Genomic DNA, 25,842 nt, shown 5'->3' with positions numbered 1-25,842 from the left:
TTCTCCAAATGCTTCAATGGCATAAAAGCGGCAGTGTTTTTTTATGGCTTTCAAGAAAGCTTATGAGACAGAAGTAATATGAAATTCCTTTCTTGAAAGGTTGAACAAATGTTTCCACTTACAGTAGCTTAAAAATACCTTTAAGTCACCAAATCCTGTCTGATCTGGGAAGTTAAGCAGGGTCAACCCTGGTTAGTACCTGAATGGGAGATTATCAGGGAATATCAGAAACTGCAACCTGTATTTCAGAGGAAGGAGCTGACAAAACAATTTCTGAGAATTCATTGTATAAGAAAACTCTATGAAATTTATGGGATTGCCATAACAGGTCAGGCAACCTGAAGGCACACAAAACATATAGAGTGAATACTTACTTGCTTATTTGTTACTGAAGCCAAATAATGTTGTTTTGCCATTAAATCTTGCTTATTTGTTACTGAAGCCAAATAATGTTGTTTTGCCATTAAATCTTGCCTTTGAGCTGCCACTTGGCCATCTTCATTAAAAATGGAGGCGCAGTCTTGTCTCTTTCCCAACCATTCATCTTGTTAGGCCCCGGATGCCTGCCTTATTGTTTAGGAAAAGACAGAGCTAGCTTCTTAATGTGTTTGCGCATTGTGGTGATTTGTTGAACAGTGGTGTGTTTCCTTTTAACTCTTCTTACAAAAAGTTAAAAGTGCTGTTCTCAAAGGGCTCTTCTGTCATGGTCAAGAAAGGGAATTAATGCCTTGAGAACTCCACCCCCCACTTGCCCCCAGGATAAATTGAGGGTCCTATGACTGTTGCCATTGTGAATCCAATCTCTCCATGAAGCTATAAACAGACAGAGCTTTGTTGTTCCCATTTCCCCATCCCAAGTATACATAATTGCAACTAGTAACAAGACAGCAATGTCTAACGTCTATATGAATATCTTTTTGAATGTGTTAGTTGCAAAACTATTGAATCATCTTCCTTTGCTGGGTTGGAATGAACTGTTGAAAAAATTGTTTGCACATAAAATCCTTGTTTTGCTAAGTAGCAGATTAAAACCCAACTATTTTGCCTGTTCTTCTCCTCCCCATATGTTGTAACCAAATACCAAGACTGAGAACTGAGGGGTTTGTCTTGTCCTTTTGTCCAAGAGCAGCAGTTGTAGTTTCCCTTTCTTTCCTGCATTGTTATTGATTGAATCATTGACCAAATGCCAGATGTGAAGATTCATCTGTTTCTAAATCACATTTATATGCATGTGACTTTGATTAATTTTTTTCAGTTTAGCTCGATTCTCATCCTTGCAAACATTTTTCTATTTTGCATAAGAACTTTTGCTTTTAGACTGATAAAGTAGAGAGAATCGTATCTCATCCACATAGACATAATCCTTACTCTGCAAAGGCAAGCCAAATAAGTTATTATTTCGGCTTTAATGGGCCTAGAATCCCCAATGTTGTAAAGCCAATACTGCTGATATAGCTCTCCTTATACTTTGCATACATATAGCCACTTAAAGGCTATGATGAGACTTATAGTAAATTCTAGTTTGTAAAATGGATGGATGGGACTCAAGCCAATTTTAAACAGCATGATTTACTTGGAGGTCTGTAGAAATATCAAAGAATATTGGGTATTGTAGGATTTTAGTCTCACTATTCTTTGCAAATCAGGAATGAAGAGTTGTACTGCAAGAAGTTCAGTGTAGAACAGCGTATAAAACAATGCAGTCTTTTCGCTTTGAAACTGTGCTAAAAAGTGGAAAGCTTGTCCAGGCACTAGCAATGCCTTGAGTTAGTTGTGAAAGGGCACTCGTGTATCTTCTTCTTAGACCTTTAGCTTGTTTACAGTTCTGTATATTTCTGCCGATTTCTGATGTCCAGTATTTTTTTTCAGTTTGTGCTTGTCCACAGTTTTCTGAGAACAAGGGTTGTTGGATGATACTTATTAGTTAGTTGGAGCTTTACATAGGGCCATTTTTTAAAATGTTTCTGGACACTATTTGAAATTCTGGTCATCACCTATAAAGTCTTGTATGGCTTGATTCCTGCCTAGCTAAAGATGCATTACTTCCTGTATGAGACTGCTGAAATTTGAAAATGTTAAGGAGAGCCACTTATTTCAGTCCATTCAGTTTCCTAGGCAGTAGGCATGTTTGGTATGAGCAAGCAAGGGTACCTTCTTAATGGCTGTCTCACCTGGCAAAGGGGTTAGGATAGCTCCCTCCTTGATATCCTTCTAGCGGAAATTTCAGAAAAAAAAACATTTAGAATTAACTGCAGTGTAATTTACTTTATTTTAAAAACAGTGTATTTTTATTGATATCTTAGAATGTATCTGCTTTTATTTTTTGAGCCACTTTGAACCCAAGAATTGAGTAAAAGTGGGGAATAAATGAAGATATTAACAATAATAGAGGGAAAAAACATTCTCTTGCAAGGTGACAGGAAGCCTAAAATTAATAGTACTCATCACATTCCTTTTCCATCTTTCTACAACTATAACGATTATTTATTTATTTACTTCACATATGCCTAACAAATGTGTATCCTGATTACATTTTAAGTCCTTCTTAAACTTGAATGACGCTTACTTTCCGCGAGAGTGATGAATTAGTTTAGTTCTTTATTCAACAAATGATAGCCCTTCAGAGTGATAAAAAATGTAATGGGTGAATTTAGCTCCTACTTCTTAACTTCCTAGTACATTTGCTATTTTTAAGAAAAATGATTATTACTTTCCAGTGATGACAAAATTGTATAGGGAAAGAAGTGTGACAGCCTAGTTATAAGCTTAAAGAAGCTGTTTTTTGGATGTGTCTGTTTCAGATATTTTCATAAGAAGAAAATCACTGATATGTAACTCAGTAGGGAGAGCTGAAGCTTTACTACTGAGTCCTGGATCAGGACAAAAAATAAAATTTGCCGTTCATCATGTCTATATTTTTACGATATTACAACTTGCCTTTATGTGCTTTCCAGATGTCTGGTTGCTTTGTAGAACTAACCCAAGTGTACTTTTCATTTAATTTTAGGGTCTTCCTTAATTTTGCTGACTCAGATAACAGATTTCCAGAAAGGGTGAGAAAGAAACACAAATATCAAAGGAAAATATCATGGAGACTGCCCAATGAAAATGACTGTTGCTGTTTTATTGATGGCTTTTATGGGCTGTATAGATGGATATGAGCCAAAAATGTCTCTGTGTCTATAAGAACACTTCAAAATTGAAAACTTTACTCTCATTTGATGAATTTTCAGTGGTTGATTTTGAAGAACAAAGGCATAATGAATCATTCGTAATTTCTATAACTAGATGGATCACCATGAATATAACGAGCGCCATACTTGACAAGCAATTAGCTTGTAATTGGTTGCAATAATGGAAATGGTTATAACACTGTGGGTTGGGGTTGAGCAAGATAGTTGTTGCTAGAATATGGCAACTGTTGAAAGAAGCCTCTCCGCTTACACAAGTGAATGTAACAATTAAGAAAATTGTTTGATTAAAACCATGGCTCCTTTCAGATAATACTAATGACCAGTACAATTAAAGTACTCTAAGAATGCCCAGAAGAGGCTTAATGTTTCAAGCCAGGACTCGATGGCTGTTGGTTGGACTTGCTTTACTGTTGAGCTTGTTACTGATCATGTACCTTCTTGAATGTGCACCACAAACAGATAGCAACGGATCACTTCCTGGCATTATAGGGGAAAATTTTGGTAAGGAACATTATCAAGCTCTTCTGCAAGAACAAGAAGAACATTACCAAACCAGGGCTATGAGCCTCAAACGGCAAATTGCCCAGTTAAAGCAGGAGCTTCAAGAAATGAGCGATAAACTGAAATTGTTACAGGAAAAGAAGAGCCCAAAAGTCAACAGCATGGGTTACCAAGGCACCAAAGAGCAAGCACCCAATGATCTCCTAGAATATCTGCATTCTCAAATAGACAAAGCTGAAGTAAGCATGGGGGCCAAACTGCCTAGTGAATATGGAGTCATTCCTTTTGAAAGCTTTACCTCCATGAAGGTATTCCAGTTGGAGATGGGGCTTACCCGCCATCCAGAGGAAAAGCCTGTTAGGAAAGATAAACGAGATGAGTTGTTGGAAGTAATTGAGGCTGGCCTAGAGGTAATCAATAATCCAGATGAAGAAGATGGACAAGATGAAGAGGATGGAATTGGAGAAAGACAGCTATACACGGAAAATGATTTCATAGAAGGTATTTCATTAGATTGAAATGTTTGTTTATGTTAAAGTGTTATAAACAATATAGAACATTTAGAGGAATTGTGGATTGTGAGTTGTATTTAATTTTTTTTTGTGAAAGGCAGGATTTAAAAGTCCTCAAAACATTTTTAAACTCATTTAACAAACTAAAGTATTTATTAAATAGCCATGAGTCCAGTTCTGACTATGGTGAACAAAGGTTTAGAGACTGGACCATGGAATCATAAGAAATCCTCTGTATTTTGTCTATAAATTTCTTCTTATATTTTTGTTTTGGATATGTGCCAAACCCTGATCATACCACTGAGTTTATGAGAAAGCCATGTAATAATTGTATCATTGGGAAAACTCATTGAATTAATGTGGATTTCATTAATTGAATTCATTTAATTAATGGGGATAAATCATTGGAATGTGTGTATATCAACACGTAATTTCAATTGATTCAATGGGTCTGTTCTATTTGGGATGGTTAACTGGATGTAGGACTAAGACTAAATTAGTCTCATTTATAAATGTCCTACAGCTAAACGCCCAAGATCTTCTTTTCCTGGCAGCTATAATTATTTTGCAGTTCTTATAATACAGGCACCCCCCAAGTTACGAACAAGGGGGAGGGCTCTATAGATTTGTTCTTAAGTTGCATTTGTTTGTAAGTCAGAACAGGTGTTTTTCTTAAGTGTTACTCCATCCATCCCATCTGTCTGTCTGTCTGTCTATGGATAACATAGGGAAGGGTTAACACCCCTGTGGTGTTTGTTTGCTGATCAGATTTCATCTCACTTTCTTTCCCTGTGATAATTGGATTTTGGAAAATTTGGCTTGTTGTGGAAACAAGGATTGGTGATAAAGCTTCAGTGGAGACACCTTTTCTCCATGATAACTCTTCCAGGAGTGGATTTCCCTTCCTATGGGTATATTTCTCTCATTTCCTGGTGTCCCAGAGCCGGCCCTAGGTATTTTTCAAGTGTAGGCGAACAGAATTTTGGCGCCCCCCCCCCCCCCCAAAGAAAACCCAATCCTGAAAAATAAAAGCGTTGGATAAGAGAAAATGTTTGATAATAAGGAGGGATTAAGGAAATGCCTATTTAACATCAAATTACATTAAGATTTTACAAATTAAGCACTAAAACATGTTTTACAACAAATCAACAGACAAAGCAGTTCAATACCTTGCGGAGGCAGGCCGCAGGAGACAGGAGTTGCCTCAATGGTGCCCCCAACAAGATGGCACCACAGGCAACTGCCTAGTTGGCCTGGTGGTTGAACCACCTCTGTGGTGTCCCACCCCCGTTCTTAACAATGAGTCATTTGTAAGTTACATGCAACTCAGGGATTGCCTGTATTTACTTTGTTTACTAATTTAAGAAATTAAGAAATGAAAACAAGCAGTTAAAATTATTCATACTAAAAAAAGATCCATATACCTGACAGAACAGGAAATTGCTAACCAATTTGTGTATTAATTTTACAATATGCTCACATGTTCAGAAAGAAGAAAGTTAATAATAAATTAGATCTTTTCCCCAGTTGATTTCTCACAATCCATCATGTTTTCTCAAAAGTGGCAAAATACAGTTATTCTACTGTCCTCTTTCTGTCCTCATTTCCTCAGCCAATCACATATTTTTCAAAAGCACAGGTTGGTGTCTATACCACAATCGATTTACCAGCTATGGAGACCTGTACGGAGAACCACAGGAGTTAGTGTATTTGAAGGCAATCTTTTAAGAATGATCTAGAATGCAATTTAATAATCACACTTGAATTTTTGTGATACTTTCAATTTGCATATTAAAACTATCATACAGCATGATCCAAGTATAAATAGAAAATTTGCTATGGCCAAGGTATGAAAGAACCTGCTTGTATTGGATCCTACTGGATACTGTGCAATTAATTTTTTGTGGCTTCTATGAAGCTTGAAACTGTAACTTCATTTTACTGCTGGTTCTTAAGGTAGCAGAAGCAAGGTATTTTTCACTTTTTTCTACCATCTCACGGTATCTAAAATACAGCCATAAAAGACAGCAGTTAATTGAAAATACTCATGTTGCCTTGAGACAGCCATTTTCAAGATGTTACATCACAGTGGTGAGTAGTACTTTTTAATCTCTCAACGTGTGAGTAGTTGAACAGTTTTACAATTAACTGTCAAAATTAGATATAATTAATATTTCTACACTTCTAAATTCCTCCCCCTACATGATGCATTTTTGTGTATTAAACGTAAAGCATGTGTAACATTTTGAATAATTACAAAACTCTTTGTAAATACTAAATATGATTATTAATGTAGTTCACCAAAGAATAATATTACCAGTGCAAAATAGACATGCTTCCCTCATGACGAAGTGTCTTCATACTTGGAATATAGTGTGGTCGAATCATTCTGCAACATTTACAGGAAAAGAGCTTTTGGCAATAAGTCATTAGAAGATGTTAGTAGCTGACCACAGTAATGTAACATTTGCATTATTTCCTTTTAGTAAGAGTAAGTAAAGTATTTTTAAAAATAGTTTCTTGGCAGTTTTAGGACTCTGAGGCAATAGCATTGGCTAAACTGGTTTGGCAATCCAACAGAATATTTTTGGTCGAAATTAAGCAACTAAGACAACTGTTGACTCACTCTTCCCTTCTTAATACTTTGTTCCCTTTGGCATATTCAGCCATTAGTACACCTAGTTGTGTTATAAAAATTGTAGCCAAATGAGTGTTATCTCAAAGGAACAAAAAGGGCAGGATTCCAATCAAAAGTAAATTATTATGGAACTTTTTTTTTCAAAAGAAAGTATTTATTAAAAGATACTGCTGCTTCTTTGTGAAACTATTTTGTCAGAAAATGAATTTTGCCCACCATTTAATACAATTGTCCATTTAAAACAAATTGCTGGAATCAGGTATTACTGTCTGATATTAACTTGGTTAGTTCATAATACACAACTCCTTTAATTATACAATAAAACCTAGAAGTCATGGGATATTTTGCCATTTTCTTCTACATTTTACAAATCTTGTTTTTGACTGGACTATTAAGAAAACATAACTTTATTACTATCTCTGAAGCCACCACCAACCCTCCTCCCAAAGATCTAAAGCAGCTTATAATAACGATAATCCATCAGTAACAATTAAGATATACTGCTTGTTTGGATTTACTTATATTTAACATACCCCCCATTCTGTATTACCATGTTCCTAGTTGGACAGGCCAAATGCCTGTTAATTGGTTGCTTAGGATGCAAGGATGTCGGATATATAGGAGTCTCAACTTGTGATTTTATACTTCTTAAGTCAAAACTGACATGTTCTAGTACCAGCCTAAGATTTCAAGAATCTGCAAGCATTTTAATCTTTAAAAAGAAACCCTACAGTCAAAGCTACACGCTTAAGGACTTCTGGGAAATAGTTGACTTTCTAGACTAAGCATTAAACAAGAGGAGGAAGGTGGAATTTGCAGTGGTATGTAGAATATAGAATGCAATTACAATAATTCAGTGTTTTGCTTGAGGAATCACACACTTCTTCCCCACTGGCTATTGTGTTTTTCTACAAACAGAGCCTACAACTCTGTATTCTGTGGATTTAGTTTATGTAAGGAACATTCTTGTATGCTTCCCCCTGCAAAGGAACCAGTTGACTTTGCAAATGAATCAGCACATTGGCTATTCACGTCTCAGTTTTTATCAAGACCCAGGACTACTAACCTAGATTTGGCCCCAGGTCTGTAGCCAGGATTTTGATTCGGGGGGGGGGGGGCGAGTCTGAGTGAGAGAGGATCTACCCTAGCAAACCTTCTGTATTGTTATCCCAATACCTCCATGTGTATGGGATATATTGAGCATGGTGATGAGATCATGATATGAATGAACATAACAGTTTAAATAATAAATGTAAAGCCTTCTCGCGGACCACCCTGAGAATTTGGGGAGGGGCTGAAGCCCCTCAAGCCCCCCCCCCCCCCCGGTTACATGCCTGTTTGGCCCTATCTAACTTTCTCAGAAACCCTGCTATTTTTTTAGTTATTTTTTAATTATGCAATTTATAAGCAACTTGTACATATTGTATTACAAACAAGGTCCAATAATCTTTTTCATAATAGAATAAAAACATATAGTAACTAACCCCCAACCAGGAACCAAACTGGCGTGAGAGAAAGAAACCACTTCAAATATTACAAGATAAGACAATACCATTCATAGACTTGGAAAAGAGAAAAAGAAAAAGAAGGAAAAAAAAACGAAAGGGAAAATGTACACACACACGTAAGAAAAATTAAAAAAAACAAAAAAAGAAAGAAAGAAAAAAAAAACAATTTGGCATAGATTCACAGTTGCTATATTATCCCTATAACTTCCAGAGCTCTAGATGTGATCCTCTTTATTTTTTCCCTTTATTCATATTTTTTAAATTTTTTAGTTAAAATTCCAGGTCTTTCCTTAGTCAAACTTGTGTATACTAGCTGTGCCCGGCCACGCGTTGCTGTGGCTTTTTGGATTTGTTTGTTGGCCAGGTGGATTAGCAGCGAATAGCCTTGCAGCTGCAAAGTGTGGCCGTTTTCTTCCTATTGTGATCCTAGTTTGGTGAGGTGGAATACACTGAATAGTCTCGGTGTGGCAGGTATGCATGCTGTTATTAGTGACCTTGATTAGCATGTAATGACCTTGCAGCTTCAAAGCCTGGCTGCCTCCTCCCTGGGGGAATCCTTTGTTTGGAGGTGGTAGGTGGCCCTGATGGAACCCCCTCCCTTCCTGTCCAGGGAGTTGAAGAAGGACCAGCAGAAGACAGGGCTCAGTGGAAGGCGCCTCCCCAGGCTGCTGTAATCAATAGCCAGGATATTTAGTAATTATATGAAGGATGGGGGTGGACTACAATTTCCCAAAAATTTTGGGTTAATTCCCCCAAAACTTCCCCAATATTCACAGTTGGCCGTGTTGGGTCTGTGTGCCAAGTTTGGTCGAGATCCATCACTTACTGGGTTCAGTGTTCTCTGAATACAGGTGAACTACAATTCCCAGACCCCAAAACCGTGCCAGTATTCACAGTTGGGCATGTTGAGTCTGTGTGCCAAGTTTGGTCCAGATGTAACGTGGTTATCTTCAGTGCTCTCTGGATACAGGTGAAGTACAACTCCTGGATAGCAAATTCAACCACCTCCAAACACCGCTACTATAGCAAGTTGGCCGTGTTGGCTCTTGCACTGCATTTCATTGAGTTGTGTTATATGGGTCTACACTGCCTTATTATTATTATTATTATTATTATTATTATTATTATTATTATTATTATTATATAATGCGGTTTGAACGGCCTTGGACTGCTTTACATGGGTCTATGCTGAGCATATAATTCAGTTTGGACTGCATTGGTCTTATATTTGCTTTCAATGGCTGCATTTATGTCATTAATGTAATTATGTCAGTATAAATGTCTAGTCCATACAGGGTTGTGTGATGGCATACTATGGGGCATAGCATTAATACAAACTCTCAAGCAACCAGAGACGACTCTCAGTTATCCGGCATCGACCACTCCCCACGGGTGCCGGTTAAATGAGAGTCAACTGTCATAGCATTAATACAAACTCTCAAGCAACCAGAGGCGACTGTTATCCGGCATCAACCACTCCCCACTGGTGCCGGTTAAATGAGAGTCGACTGACATAGCATTAATACAAACTCTCAACCAACCAGAGACGACTCTCAGTTATCCGGCATCGACCACTCTCCAAGGGTGCCGGTTAAATGAGAGTCGACTGTCATAGCATTAATACAAACTCTCAAGCAACCAGAGACAAGTCTCAGTTATCCGGCATTAACCACTCCCTTCGGGTGCTGGTTAAATGAGAGTCGACTGTCATAGCATTAATACAAACTCTCAAGCAAGCAGAGATGACTCTGCATTATCCGGCATCGACCACTCCCCAAGGGTGCCGGTGAAATGAGTCAACTGTCATAGCATTAATACAAACTCTCAAGCAACCAGAGACTACTCTCAGTTATCCGGCATCAACCACTCCCCACGGGTGCCGGTTAAATGAGAGTCAACTGTCATAGCATTAATACAAACTCTCAAGCAACCAGAGACGACTCTCAGTTATCCGGCATCGACCACTCCCCACGGGTGCCGGTTAAATGAGAGTTGACTGACATAGCATTAATACAAACTCTCAAGCAACCAGAGACGACTCTCAGTTATCCGGCATCAACCACTCCCCACGGGTGCCGGTTAAATGAGAGTCGACTGTCATAGCATTAATACAAACTCTCAACCCACCAGAGATGAGTCTCTAATGTTCTGACCATTTCTAATTTAAACTAAACAGCGAAACTGAGGCCCTGGGCTGAGTTGGTTGCTAGGAGACCAAGTGGACGGAGCTTAGCGTTCTAACTGGCAGCAATTGGATAAAAACAATTATTGCTCTCCCTCTAATTAGGACTTTATTTTTCTTTTCTTTTTGTTGTATCAACCTAGAGGCATGGATGATGGGTTGTGTTGTCAAATTTCGAGGTTGGGGGGCCTGTAGTTTTTCTATTTTGTCCGGTGCCCTGATTCCATCACTCTTTTATATATATAGATTTATTTTGTCTTTTAATAAATACTCTTTCATGGGTTTCCAATCTGTACTATTTTGGGGGGTTCTATCCTGCGCCAGCCTTTGAGTCAATAAATCCATATTCATCACGCCTATCACTTTGTTGATCCATTTCTCCAAACTAGGTACTTTCTCCGTTTTCCATAGTTGTGCCAGTGTTATTCTTGTCGCCGTGGTAAAAAAATATATTAATCTATTCTTATCGATTTGTGGGCCAGTGATTCCCAGTAGAAAACATTCTGGCTTGAATTCAAACTTCTTTTGAAGAATTATTGTCATTTTTAAAATAAATTTCATACCAGTATTTTTTTATCTTTTTGCACTCCCACCACATGTGAAGGAAAGTGCTGGTATGTTTCCCACATTTCCAGCAATTGCTACTGGTATTCCCTTTGCTATATTTGGCCAACTTATTTGGTGGAACATTTTATACCAGTTTTCTTTAATTTCCGTGGAATAGGCCCACCTCAATTTTTTTGACAGAATTTCTTCCCATTGGTTTACATAAATTGTATGACCTATCGCTCTAGCCCATTTTGTCATCACTTCTTTTATTTGTTCTTCCTCTAGAGCCCAGGTAATTAATTGCTTATATAGTATTCTTATTAATTTGCTGTTTATTTTCAAAATTTTGTCCAAATTTTTTTTTTCTATTTCAAATCCTTTTCCCTAATCTTCTTTATGCCAATATTGAAGCCAACTCATGTGTTGATCTATTTTTTTTATCTCTTTGAATGTTTTTAATTTTATCTCTTGATTGGTGAGTGTTAGTAATTGTTTATATGAAAGCCATTGTTCGCTCGGGGATTCTCTTCTGTGATTAGCTTCTGTGAGTGAGAACCACATTGGAGTTTTAGCGTAAAATCTGGTTTTATATTTGTCCCATGTTTTAATTAATAAAATGGTTTTTAATTTTTTTCTATTTTGATCTTATCTTTTCATAGATAGCTGTGCCATCCCCTTCTCAGATCTTCACCCTCGAGTGCTAGAATTTTTTTCTTTTCTAGTGTGGCCCAATCTCTCGCCCAGGTCAATACGGCCGCCTCATAGTATAACTCCAGGCCTGGGAGTCCCAGACCTCCTCTTTTTCTGTCATCTTTTAAACTAGAAATTTTTATTCTTGCTTTTTTGTTATTCCACACAAATTTCTTAATATCCTTCTCCCATTTTGTAAATATCCTTTTTGTTCTTAATATTGGTATTATTTGGAAGAGATATAATACTTCTGGAAGAATATTCATCTTGACAATGGCTATTCTGCCTAAAAGAGACAAATTTAGGTTGTTCCATCTTTTCATTTTGTCTTTTAGCTCTGTCCAATTTTTTTCATAATTGTTCTTTAATAATTTTTTAATAACGGCGATTTTTTGTTTTCCTATATATTGTATTATGTTCTCTTTTGGGATTTTTTTGTCTGCATATAATTGTTTGTAATACTTGGTAAAATGTTCTTCTATCTCGTTTTGATTTAAATATACTTTTCCCTCTTCTTCAATCTTATATATTGTTGTTATTTCTTTTTCGTCACTTTCCATCTTGTTGGCATTTTCAAAGTAAAATTGCTTTGTGTATCTAAGTTTGTTTTCTATTTCCTCCAGTTGCATTGTGTCAAATTGTTTCTTAAGTACATTCATTTGCAATTGTGCTTTTTTATCCTTAGGATCTTTCTTTAGTTTTGCTTCTATATCTGGAATTTCATCTTCTATCTTTTTGCATTTTTCCTTTCCTTGTCTCTGATACATTTATGTTGTATAAAAAAACCTCTCATATAGGCCTTACTAGCATCCCATATTATGTCTATCGCAGGTTCACCTACAGAGTTGAAAGTAAAATATTCCTGTAATATTTTTTTATATTTTGTTCAGCTTGTCCTTTATCAACTGGTTATTAAGTCTCCACCTGAATGATGTAGGTCTACATCCAATATTCTCTAATATTACTTCCAGAGGAGCATGATCTGAAATTGCTCTAGGGAGGATTTTTGATTTTGTTACCTTTATTAAAATATCTTTTGTGCCCCAAGCCATGTCTATTCTGGACCATGATTGATGGCGGTCCGAAAAAAAGTATAATCTTTGACTTTTGTATGGTAATGTCTCCAGATATCCGTTAGTCCATATTCCTCCTTAAATATCTTAAAGCTTTTTGGTAATTCGTTCGCTGATGGTGTTTTAACTTTTTTGAATGTTTTACTTTTGTCCATGGATGCCTCTAACACCCCATTGAAGTCCCCCATTATTATTAATTCGTCATAGTCTTGATCTCCAAATTTCATACTAACTTGATTTACAAATTTAGATTTTGCCCCATTAGGAGTGTATATATTACATACTAAGACCTTCTTATCTCCCCATTCTATCATTATTCCTATCATTCTGCCCTCTTGATCTTTAAATGCCAATTTTGAGGGGATGTTATCAGTAACATATATAGCAACTCCTCTTTTTTCTCTCTTCCTGAGGCATGATATAATTTTCCTAATTTTTTCTGTTCAAGATAAGCAACATGTTTTTATATTTTAATCTTCTGTAACATTTTCATCTTCTATTTCTTTATCACTAGAGAATAAAAAAACCCTGCTACCCTTCCTACTTTATTGTGACAAGAGATATGCCATAATGCAACATAACTCATTACACCACAGATCTCTTGCCCCACATAGACTTAACCTGCATACTAACTGGAATGTAGATCCTTGTTGTACATGAACTATCAACAGCGGCCTTTGAGGTGTTTTTGTTTGCGGCCTTTATCATTTTATCTTCTAGTCTCTTTCTAGAATCTTAGTTACTACCTGTCATCAGTTATGACATATTATACAGCAAGCCAGAAAAGAGTATTCCATATTAAATCTAAACATGAAACATATATTAGAGCAAAACCACAGTTCTCAGAGTTCTTAACATGGTAGGTTTGAGCCTGTTCATAAAATTCTGATGTTTGAGCAGGTGTTTTGAGTTGATACTGTGAACTGATGTGGCACGATGAATCTTACATGGGAAAGAATTTGTCTGAAGTGGTATATATTAAATAGTTTTATTCAGATTAAATAGGATTATTAAAATAGCACTGCTTTAATGAATTGTATTATAGTGTACAGCATCTGTTCTGAATGTACATTTTAGAGGAAAATATAGTCTTTTTTCCACTGCCTTCAAAGAAGTGTATTGAAGAACACAAATTAGCCTGATCAGGAAATTATTTTTATTTCTTTATGCATTTATTCTAAGAAACATCTGCTTTAACTGAGAATAAATGCCACTGGGCATTTTTTTATATTGAAGAATCACAGCATGTTTTAATGAAGTTTTAAGACTGGATGAAATTGTTTACTTTTAATTAAACTTTCCTTGGTAACTGAATAATGTTTTGATGTTTCCTGCAAGCAATATTGATAGAAGAAATATCCTCATACTATTAGATTAACTGGTTTGTGTTTCTCAGTAAAAGAAATGGATGAAAGGTTTTGAGACAAACCCAGTGGCAAAACTGAAGCACAGTGGGGCCTTGCTGCCTTGGTATCTGCTAGGATTTGGTTTCAAGACTCCTATGGATACCATAATCTGTGGATGCTCAAGCTGCATTATATACTGTATATAGTAATGGCATAGTAATATAAAATGGCAAAATGAAGTCTTCCCCCCACCCCCTCAATATAACCCATGGATTCAGAATACCAACAGTAATTCAAATCTCTGATTAATAAATCATCAATAATTTGCTTTATGTAAAAGCAAGAAATTTGCTTTATGTAAAAGCAAGAAATAAAAATTTGGAGATTGTTTGGAAACATCAGTTAAAAATCAGAATACAACTCTTTACTAGAGAGTTTTCTGAAGTGGCATGTTAATCTTCTCCACAATAAAATCATGTATCTGAGCCACACTTTGAAATGGTTAGTTGTTGCAACATTTTTAGGAATTTATGTAGGGCTGGTGGATAATAGTCCAGACTGTACACATGATTTAGATGAGTGTGTTTATATTTATGTTTAGCCCAACTTTTTTTGTTTGTTCAAAGCCCACTAGCTTTTGCACACTATTATCCTGGTTAAATATAGTCAGACATTGATACCAATGGATTTTGCATCCATGCATTCAATTAACCGCAGCTTTAAAATATTTTCAAAAAAAGGTAAAAAAAACAATCCTTGATTTTGCTGCATGCTGAGCACTATGCTGATATGTAGGCTTCCCCTGCAGCGACTCCCGTCATTTTACAGGTCCTCTGTATCATTTGAGTTGTTTGCCATTTTATATAAGGGGTACCATTTTACTGTGCCATTGTCTTAATGGGACTTGTGCATCCATGGATTTTGGTATCTATAGGGACTCCTGGAAGCAAGCCGCAGCAGATATCAAGGGCCCACTGTTTGTATTGGATTGCAATCTTGAAGGATCTAGAATTTTCACGTTGCTCGTATAGAACAGAAAATGGCTACTTAAAAGTATATATAAACCAAAGATATCTTTTGATGATTATCCTCAACTCAGCGTCAGTATCCTAGAATTTTAGTAGTGTAGGCTGTAGGAGAGGATGCAATATGAGAACCCCAATACACTCCAACTGGCAGGAAACTCCCAATTAATTCTGTCAACTTTTTCAACTACAGTAGAGTCTCACTTATCCAAGACTTGCTTATCCAAGTTTCTGGATTATCCAAGGCATTTTTGTAGTCAATGTTTTCAATATATCATGATATTTTGGTGCTAAATTCGTAAATACAGTAATTACAACATAGCATTACTCCATTATTGTACTACCTTTTCTGTCAAATTTGTTGTATAACATGATGTTTTGGTGCTTAATTTGTAAAATCATAACCTAATTTGATGTTTAATAGGCTTTTCCTTAATCCCTCCTTATTATCCAAGATATTCGCTTATCCAAGGTTCTGCCGGCCCGTTTAGCTTGGATAAGTGAGACTGTACTTTTAAAATGTCTCAGTTTCTCTTTCCTCCTCCCACTTTTCCCTTTTGTCCTCAGTTTACTCCAGTGTTTGCACATTGAGTATAAAGCACTCAGTTAACTTGGAGGCTTGTGGGGAGAATGAAGAGTGAAAGGTCAGAGTCTTTTCCTTCCCAGAAGATTTGGCAAAAGCAAATTTTGTTCCCTGTGCATTATTTCTTATTAATCCTCTCTGCTATCTTGACAAAACTGTGATGTCCTTGGAGGAATGAAGCCTCTGTAGTTGCTACTACTAAGGTGAACTGATGGTTGTCAAATTCTTCCTCTCCCCACTTCCCAGAATAATTCAGATAAATCGTCCTCATATCATTCCCACCCACAAATTGGAGCATTTCAAGAAGATATTTTTTCTGTCCTCCACGGAACAGTTCCCTGAAAATTAGCTTCCCATTGCCCTTCCAGTTAAGTAATAGCTTAATTCAGAAGGCACTCTTTGTGTATAATATTCTAGAAGAGCAATAATGTTGACTTAGATCTTCTGCAGTTGATTTACTCATGCATCTATCATGGAAAAAAGAAGTGGGAGAATTACTTATCATTTGGACTTAGTGGCTTCTGACACTCACTTTAGGAAATGATTTGCTACTTCTTTTGGTTCAGTGTCATCTAAAAGATTATCTTGTTTTGAAGCAGTGCAGATTGGTTGGCAATGAATGCCTAATCTATCTTCTTTTCAGTGGCTTCTAGTTCTGAAGGCTTGAAGATTCAGTTTGCAGCTTCCTAAGAATTAAATGATGCTGCTTTCTGGCAAACTCATCTTATTTTCCCCAGCTCTGTTGGATGAATTTTGCGCTTCATTTATATCTAAAGAGTGCTGGCATGTCCATGGCTAAATATAAGATTACTAGTTAAATAGTTTTATTTGTTAAAATAGATTATGCTGAAAGCTTCCTAAAGTATCTTACTAGACCAGGAGGCTACTTGGAATTTTACACTGTTATGGCCTTACTTTGTGAAAGTCAGGAAACTGACTTTGCAGTATTGATCTTCTTGAAAGGGATTAGTTGCAGCTTAACACAGTCGAGTCGAGTCATCTGCTGCTTAGTGTAGGACTTGACCTACTAAGCATCTTAATCTGTCAATAAAAATCTACAATAGATACTGAAAGTATATGCTTGACTTTCAGTTTGAATATTGGTTCCTAAAGTATTTCTCAACATAGTAGGAAGTACTGAAGAAACTTGACTTATATTAGGGTACTGGCAGAAAAAAGTTCTTTTTTTGACTTGCATTCTTGCTATAGGAGTAGCTGATGGGGCTGTGTGTTTGGTAGTTCTGTTATAATGCATAGCAGCTTGCAGAGGTTTGACTGAGATCTTTTCCCTATCTGAAATCCTTTTGGTGTGGCCCTTGTGAAGTACATTTTTGTCACCGATCTTTGATTCATCTTTGTGTTGTTTTGAGGAGCTTTTAAAACAACATACCTGACTGAGCAGTACTCTGAATGTTCCTCATAATGTATAGGCATTCCTAAGGATGTGGATTTTATCAATGAATTTGAAATCTGTGACTGAATTAATTCCTCCTGTGAATTGTTCTTAAGGCTATTATCGCACTGAACGAGACAAAGGGACGCAATATGAATTGTTCTACAAGAAGGCTGATGATATGGAATACAGGCATGTCACACTGTTTCGTCCATTTGGGCCCTTAATGAAAGTGAAGAGCGAAACTGTTGACATCTCCAGGTCAATCATAAATATAATTGTGCCTCTTGCTGGAAGAACAGAGGTATTTGCACAGTTTATGCAAAACTTCAGGTAAGTACATCATAATCTAGACTCTATAATTCCAGTGTAGTCTTCTGGACAATAAAACAAGTTCAATTAGATCTTTGGGGAAAAATCTTTGGCTCAATAGTGTTACAAAACACTGACATTTGTTCAGAGGCAGTTCTTCTCATTTAAGAAGAAAGAAAAGTAAGATTTGTCAGTCATATATATTTGGTCACAAAACCTGAACAAAGATTTGTTTGATAGTTGATAATCTGAACTGTAATCCCTTTTCTTAAGGCACTAGTTTGAGCACTAATGTAATCTAAAGATCCAGTAATGGAAAACAGGAGCAAAGAAAAAGTGAGATGGCTTTCACTTCAAATAGACTTCACACTTAGATCTCTGTAATTCAAGAGAGTAACACAATCATGTCATGATTAATTTAGTCATATTGATTTCTAGGTGGTAAGAGGGAATCCATTTGTTAGCATTACAAATTCATTGTGTGATGTTCTATTTTTACCAATTCCTTGTTAAGAGAGCTCTTGTTGGCCTGTTGTAACACTTGGCACTCTTGTTTTGCTTCTTCAGAGAAGTGTGCATTAATCAGGACAAGCGGATTCATCTCACTGTAGTATATTTTGGACCTGAGGGGCTTTCTGAAGTCAAAAGCATCTTAGAGTCAGTTGCTAGGTGAGTTCTGCATATGACCTTATAAAAATTCCATGTATTAGTTAGTTTCTTGCTTTTGTCCTAGTATGTAGCTTAGTTTGGTATTCATTCAATAAACGTATTGTAGTTGTTGGATGAGAGAAGCATGCAAATCACTTAAAAATGAGAAAAAGTTTATCAAATGTTGTTATTGTTTCAATTTTAGTGAGCCAGTACGACAGGCCTTGTTCTGTTGTGGTGTGGTGTGGTGTGTGTGTGTGTGTGTGTGTGTGTGTGTGTGTGTGTGTGTGTATATATATATATATATATATATATATATATATATATATGCACACATTTGACTTCTGCTGATTTAATTATGCATAGATTTAAATAAAATTCTAGGAATCTCTGGATCCTTCAGTGCGATTTTATGGATGATTTCCCCTGGAAGGTGACCCAGGACCTAGAGATTCCTAGAGAGGGCTTCTCACTGGTTAAAAAAGTAACATTTTTTTATTTGAGCCTTTTCCACATTCAAGGGAGTCCAATTCCCTAACCCCAGAAAATGTGTATGGTTGACTATATCTCTTACAAAAAACTGATGGCTGAAAATCATTAGAAAACTATACAAAATGATAAAATCTCTATCCAACCCCCCCCCCCCCCCAAAAAAAAAACCAAAACCAAAACACAAGTACTATAGGAACACACACTAATTCAATTATCATCTACCACCATCAAGCCTCCCAAACAATTATATGGTAACCCAGTGGTAAAACAGTATTTCATAATGAGGCTCCACTCACATTTGATCTTGGGCAGTAGGATTACCATAAGTCAGTAGGCACCTATAAGGCTCATGTGCAAACTGTTTTGGATGCTTATGTTAGTGAAGAAATAACATTGATTTAATTAATAACTCGTAGTCATAGTAAATAGTAGTAATTTATTTGAAGACAGATCTGAAATCTCACTGCTATCTTGAGGCTAATAATTTCTGCTACATCTTTGATTTTTTTAATGTGAATAAACAAGTCCAGAGTATCAACTTCATTAAAATGGCTTGGTCTGAGATTAGCCTAGTCAATCCATCCTAAACTAAAATCTCACTACTAAGAAACTAGCCTTATTTCAAGTAAAATCCACTATAAAATGTGGTATCCATAAGTGCCAAATGTTTCATAAAAGCTGATGGACACCGGATGTGCTTGTGCTGTCTGTGTTCTCACCAATACATGTGTGTACTGAACCAATACATGTGTGTTCTCACCAATACATGTGTGTACTGCTGTTACTTTCTCTCATTCTCCTTTCAGAGAGGCTAGCTTTCATAATTACACTCTGGTATCTTTGAATGAGGAATTCAATCGCGGTCGAGGACTAGATGTGGGTGCCAGAGCCTGGGAAAAAGGCGAGGTCTTGATGTTCTTCTGCGATGTTGATATTTATTTCAATGTTGAGTTCTTAAATAGCTGTCGTTTGAATGCTGAGCCGGGTATGTTCACTTCAAGATGAATAAAGGGGGTGCGGGTACTGCTGATTCCACTAACTCTTCTATATTGTTTCACATGTAATTCCTCTTGGCATCGCTTACACCTTTTCTATGCTGCTTTTGCCTTCTCTGCCCATACTTTCATCTAAGAAAACTAAACGGTGCTGATGCTCTTCTGCGTCTTCTGTCTTTTAATAACTGGGCTGTCCACTCCTGCAGTGCAAGGCTAAATCCAGAATAAGAATAGTCCTATTCAGATTAGGTAAAGGTAAAGGTTTTCCCCTGACATTAAGTCCAGTCGTGACCGACTCTGGGGGTTGGTGCTCATCTCCATTTCTAAGCCGAAGAGCCGCCGTTGTCTGTAGACACCTCTAAGGTCATGTGGCCGGCATGACTGCATGGAGCGCCGTTACCTTCCCGCCAGAGTGGTACCTATTGATCTATTCACACTTGCATGTTTTCGAACTGCTAGGTTGGCAGGAGCTGGGGCTAACAGCGGGTGCTCATTCCGCTCCCAGGATTTGAACCTTGGACCTTTCGGTCTGCAAGTTCAGCAGCTCAGCGCTTTAACACACTGCGCCACCACCAGGGGCCCCCTATTCAGATTAGTGGGACTAAATTATGCCTTGACTAACAAATTCTATTCATTTGAATAGGTCTTCACAGTAGATGAAACTAACATTGAATTTCGTATATAACTTAGGGTAGATAAGAAACTAATGACCTGCTTAGGAACAAAACCCTGAGCATGACAAAGAGTTTTAGACTCAAATATCTATGACTGTAATCCTGTATGCTAAAATGTATAATTTTATTCGTTTTTTAAATACATTTTCCAGTAATTTCCTCTTTGTAAAATTCAGTTTACCTTCCTTGCCTCTAGGGTGGATATCTTTTGGTATCAATTCTAACCCCAGTACTCCTTCTATTGCATAAAAAGTGATATTTGATCCACAGCCATAAGAGACAAGCCTGCCTCTTTCGCATTTCTTGTCAAATAGATTACTGACTGATAAAAAGGGGGAGATTTGCAGCTACCTATATTTGCTGAATGATGTCCCACAATGTGTAACAAATCAATCCTGTCTTTATAGGTAAGAAAGTTTTCTACCCTGTGGTATTCAGCCTTTATAATCCTGCCATTGTCTATGCTAATCAAGATGTGCCACCCCCTGTGGAACAGCAGTTGGTAAGTGACAGGAGCTGAAAGAAGCTTAAAAACTTTGCTGTCTGCATTAACAGAGTCTGTTCAGTGTGGAACATGGGCAGAGTTGGAGCACTGCTAAATGCTAGCTGGCTGTCTCGTTTGTCCTCATTCAATTTGCCCCAAAGGAGCACAATATAGTATCTATAAACAATACTTGCAGATATGTGTCCGTTCCAGAGCCTGGCAGAATTTAGATTTCTTTTTATTAGCGTCAGACTTCTGTTAATCAAAAGTGAACTACTCTGAGCACTCCTGCTGTAGTGAATGGAAGTGATATTTTGTTTCTTTTTTTCCCCATAAAGAAAAAACATTGAGAGTAATACTCTAGTTCTTGTTGGATAGGGCATGCTATAGACCAGGACTTCTTAAACCTTTTCCACTTGCAGTCCCTTTTCACTCAATAATTTTTATGTGACCTCAGGTTATAGAGTTATAACAGGTGTGAAAATCAATCATTTGCTGGTAACAGATCAGCATTGGCAAGGCTTGCTAAACAAACCATTTTTGTAGAGTACCGCTGAATCATTTTCTGCAGAGTCCACTGTAAACGCTGCACATTTTTGCTATTGCTAACAGTTTTGTGTAAATGGTATTCAGAAACCTTTTATTGTTTCCAGTTTTTGACCCCAGTATTGAGCTAAGGGGACCCCATTTGGAACCAGGACCCACAGTTTAAGAAGCAGTGCTATAGACTTCAGAAGGGGAAAGATGTTTATGTTTTATTTGGATTGGTAGATATTCCAACGTGTGCGGAGTTTTTTTAAAAACTGAAAATACATTCAGGGCACATTGTGATATGATTTCAATCACTATGCTTTGAGATTCAATCACTATGCTTTGATTGGGAATTTTCTGCACTTAGTTGCCATTTTCACCAACAGTCCCATGTGGGTTGCCATCTCTAGGCTTTTGCTTGGTATTATTATCTTGGAGCTTTGCAGGAAAGGAAATTTCAATTTGAAACAAAATGAGGAGGGAGTGAGATGAGTGGGGAACTGTCTATAGTCTGATTCATAGCAGGTCTTTTTTTGCTGCTTCGTGAAAATTTTCTGAAGTCTAAAATGCCCATATTGTTTATAATTATAGGTGCACAAAAAGGATTCTGGTTTTTGGCGGGATTTTGGCTTTGGGATGACTTGCCAGTATCGAACAGATTTCTTGGCTATTGGTAAGATCCCTGATTCTGCCTGTGATTATGTCAAACGACCTACACTTTATTGCTTACATGACTGGGAGTGTTTTTGCATCCTAATGGGCTTTTGGCTCAAGTACAAAAGTGACATTAGCATTTGTTAAAGAGATCATTCATTTCAGGAAGCTATTTAAGTAATTTATATTGTTTCTAATTTCCTGCTTGTAATACAGAGTGCAATCAACTTCTGTTTCTTTCAAGTTTATGAATTTTTGGGGCAATGTATTCATGCACTCTGAGATTTTTGCCAGTTCAGTCTAAAGTATCCAAATTTCCGAGATACAAGCAGTCAATTCCCGAGATACAAACATCTGACTTACAAGTTATTCATAGTTAAGATCAGGGGTGGAACAACAGGAAGTGAGAGAAATCTACCCCTAGGAAGGGAAATTCACTCCTGGAAGAGTTATCACGAGAAAAGGTGTCTCTGCTGAAGCTTTATTACCAATCTTTGTTTCCACAACAAGCCACATTTTTCAAAATCCAATTATCACAGGGACAGAAAGTGAGGTGAAATATTCTGAACAGGGGCACAGACAGCAAAACAAACACTGCAGAGGTGTTAGCCCTTCCTTATGCTATCCAATCTATGGCTGAAATTATACTTGAAAAATGTATCTGTTCCAACTTACATACACATACAAATTAAAAACAAACCAACAGAACCTATCTTGTTCATAACTTGGGGACTGCCTGTATAATGTTCTGGAACAACTTAGTTTTATGCATACATATTAGCACCATCTTGTGGTTCAACTGAATTTTGATACAGTAGAGTCTCACTTATTCAAGCCTCGCTTATCTAAGCCTCTGGATTATCCAAGCCATTTTTGTAGTCAATGTTTTCAATATATCATGATATTTTGGTGCTAAATTCATAAATACAGTAATTACAACATAACATTACTGTGTATTGAACTACTTTTTCTGTCAAATGTGTTGTATAACATGATGTTTTGGTGCTTAATTTGTAAAATCAAAACCTAATTTGATGTTTAATAGGCTTTTCCTTAATCCCTCATTATCCAAGATATTCGCTTATCCAAGATATTCGCTTATGCTGGCCCGTTTAGCTTGGATAAGTCTACTGTATATTGGACTAAATATTTGGCTTGCAGTGAGGCATTTTCTTCCCTTTCCTTTTGAAAAAGTCAATCAAAACAATTCTATATATCATTGTTTGCTGACTGCTGCTTGCTTGTGGTTTCTTCATTCATAATTCCCATAAGAACTGAAAAAGTGGAGCATTTGCTAGGAGAGTAATAATTAGAGAAGGCAAATGAAGTAATTTAAGTGAGAAGAAGGGGGAGGTTGGGGGTAATTCCAATAATAAATGAAATTGAAAAAAGAGGGCATCTTTATCAGAAATCACTCCCATGTAATGCTGCCCAAAGGATCTCACCAGTTTATTTTCTTTTCAAATGTATTGTCACATTTGATGGTGCTGCCATGTTTTTATTATCCATTTGAAAATAGGAAGTGAACTAGTGTTTATTCACCTCCACTTTTGAAAAAAGTCTTTCTAGAATATTAAATTGTCCTGCATCCCACCAACATGGCAAAAAATCTATTCCCCCAAGGGATGTGAGGAAGCATTTTGGGGGTGGGGGTAGGATAATGAAACTGGGGAGATGGGTGTTGAATTCTATTTTTAAATTCCAAGAGAGATCTGAACCATCACAGAAAAGGTTAAATACTATAAGTAAAATGATGGAATTTACTCTCTGAATGTTCATGGCAAGTCTGGTCACTTAAGCTCTTCACAACTGAGGATAAAATGTAATATATGATATTTGTTATTGAAGAGTTCACCATTCTCTTAGTTAAAATGAATGCATAATGTTTAGTTTTTAACATTTCTCTTCACTGTTTCTCACAGGTGGTTTTGACTTGGAAGTCAAAGGTTGGGGCGGAGAGGACGTTCACCTTTATCGAAAATACCTGCATGGTGACCTGATTGTGCTCAGGACCCCAGTGCCGGGCCTCTTTCACCTCTGGCATGAGAAGCACTGTGTGGATGAATTGACTCCAGAGCAATATCGCATGTGTATCCAGTCTAAAGCCATGAATGAGGCATCTCACTCTCACCTGGGGATGCTGGTATTCAGGGAGGAGATAGAGGCCCATCTGCGTAAGCAGGCGTACAGGACTAACAGTGAAGCAATAGGCTAAAAAAATTCTCAGTGCAATCCACAGACTCTAGAGTTGCTATGAACCAGCATCATTCTGAAGCCTTAATTAACTCAGCTTAAAAAACACAGTGCCTCTCTCTTGATGAAGATGAGCTTCAAGATCTTTATCTCAGCTGGCCAGCTGGTACTGACACATTTCATCGGATCAGGTTCCTTTATGGAAGGGAATACCTATTTTTACATTTCTGCATTCGGTTGTGGAAGAGGAATTTAACCAAGGGCAAAATGTGATTGTTTTTCCACATCTAAATTTTTCTTTTTAACATTTTTTCTTCTTAGACCTCCATTGCATCTGGGTAGGAATTACAACTAAACTGCTATTTCACTACTTGTGATAATTCTGTATTATTCATTTCACCGTCATCCTTAGAATAAGGCACTGTATCTATGTATTCATTTGACGGGGGGAAAGACACCGAAGCAACACCATATGCAAAAACATGATAGGTTGTGCAGCTAGAATGACTGAATTTGCCTTATTAATCATCAGGTACATAAATCAATTTTCAAATATACTATATATTTAAAGGTGTTTTTTTAATAAAAAAGAGGCCATTTAACAGTTAACAGTAATATTTAGATTGTAAATGAGCTTGTATGCTATTTGCTTATCCTAGCTACTGGCCAAATGATGTTTGCATGTTTCAGGATGTAGAAAGAGAATCTGTCTTTCTGTGAACACAGCAGTTCACTTCACTGCCTCATTATTACTCTTCTGATATCATTTGTTCTTCAGGTGAATGTTAAAGTCTCATCACATAAGTGAATGGACTGAGAACTGGAGAAATTGCATTGCGAGATTAGACAACAATTGATGGCTAACTATGCTAACCTGGATCCATTTCTCCTTTTTATTTTACTTCTTGCAGTGGGCACAAGAATGGCTCCTGCTCAAACTCTGTTGAAATGAAAAAATGTTTTTAGTAGCTGGTATCAAATGTGGTTTGCAAAGGAGACACTAGGAGCCCATTAAATTTAGGGTCAGTAAAACTATCCCGTTTTAGTTCTGAACAACTATGTACTTTTTGCATATAGTTCTGGACACTGGTCCCTTTTTAAAACATGTAGTTTGCTTTTCTATAACATTGTGGAGAGCAATTAAATTGTCAGAAGTGGAGAGAATGTAATGCAAGTTGGCTTGCTGTTGTCTTATCTTTATAATTAAATTGAATACTTTTGTGTTTTATTATTTGACTTGTCTCTTATTTTTGAGGCTCTGAAACAAATGTGCCTCAATCTATTTTGGAGGGAAACGGTATCTTATAATATCTTTATGGTAGTGTGGCTGTAAAATCCTATTCAGGATATGTGTGGAAGACCAATACTTCAGTTACAAGACCATTCCAACATTTTAGTGTTTGTACTTGTGTGGAAATTAGTCCTTACAATGCAGCTTTGTCAGCACAAATCATGTAAACTCCAAATGTTTAAATAACCCATGTTGACTAAATTATGCACCTCACAGCCCTATATTCATCTCTTTATCCTCACTCCCACAAAAGTTATCAAATAGAGAGGGAGAGGTGGAGGGTTCTTTGATTGGCTTTTTCAGCATGGCAGCAGGTTGGACTAGATGTCCCATGTGCTCGCTCCCAAATCTATGATTTTATATTACTTTTTTTT

At 36.9% G+C, this 25,842-nt stretch overlaps 1 protein-coding gene across 1 annotated transcript in view; it reads left to right on the top strand.

Moving 5' to 3' along the window:
* csgalnact2 (chondroitin sulfate N-acetylgalactosaminyltransferase 2) overlaps positions 1-25,405 on the top strand; it is a 39,687-nt gene extending 14,282 nt beyond the window's left edge. The window contains exons 2-8 of the mRNA XM_003224074.4: positions 3,008-4,196; positions 17,311-17,527; positions 18,074-18,175; positions 19,453-19,631; positions 20,723-20,817; positions 21,922-22,003; positions 23,907-25,405. Of these exons, the coding sequence (XP_003224122.2) occupies positions 3,539-4,196; positions 17,311-17,527; positions 18,074-18,175; positions 19,453-19,631; positions 20,723-20,817; positions 21,922-22,003; positions 23,907-24,199 (1,626 nt within the window). The 5' untranslated portion in view covers positions 3,008-3,538 and the 3' untranslated portion in view covers positions 24,200-25,405. The remainder of the gene's footprint in view (positions 1-3,007; positions 4,197-17,310; positions 17,528-18,073; positions 18,176-19,452; positions 19,632-20,722; positions 20,818-21,921; positions 22,004-23,906) is intronic.
* Positions 25,406-25,842: the final 437 nt, after the last annotated feature.

The sequence above is a fragment of the Anolis carolinensis genome, chromosome 3 (genome assembly GCF_035594765.1).
Source record: "Anolis carolinensis isolate JA03-04 chromosome 3, rAnoCar3.1.pri, whole genome shotgun sequence".
Taxonomy (NCBI): Eukaryota; Metazoa; Chordata; class Lepidosauria; order Squamata; family Dactyloidae; genus Anolis; species Anolis carolinensis.
Note: the sequence above shows the minus strand (reverse complement) of the source record. Positions and strands in the feature narration are given on the sequence as shown.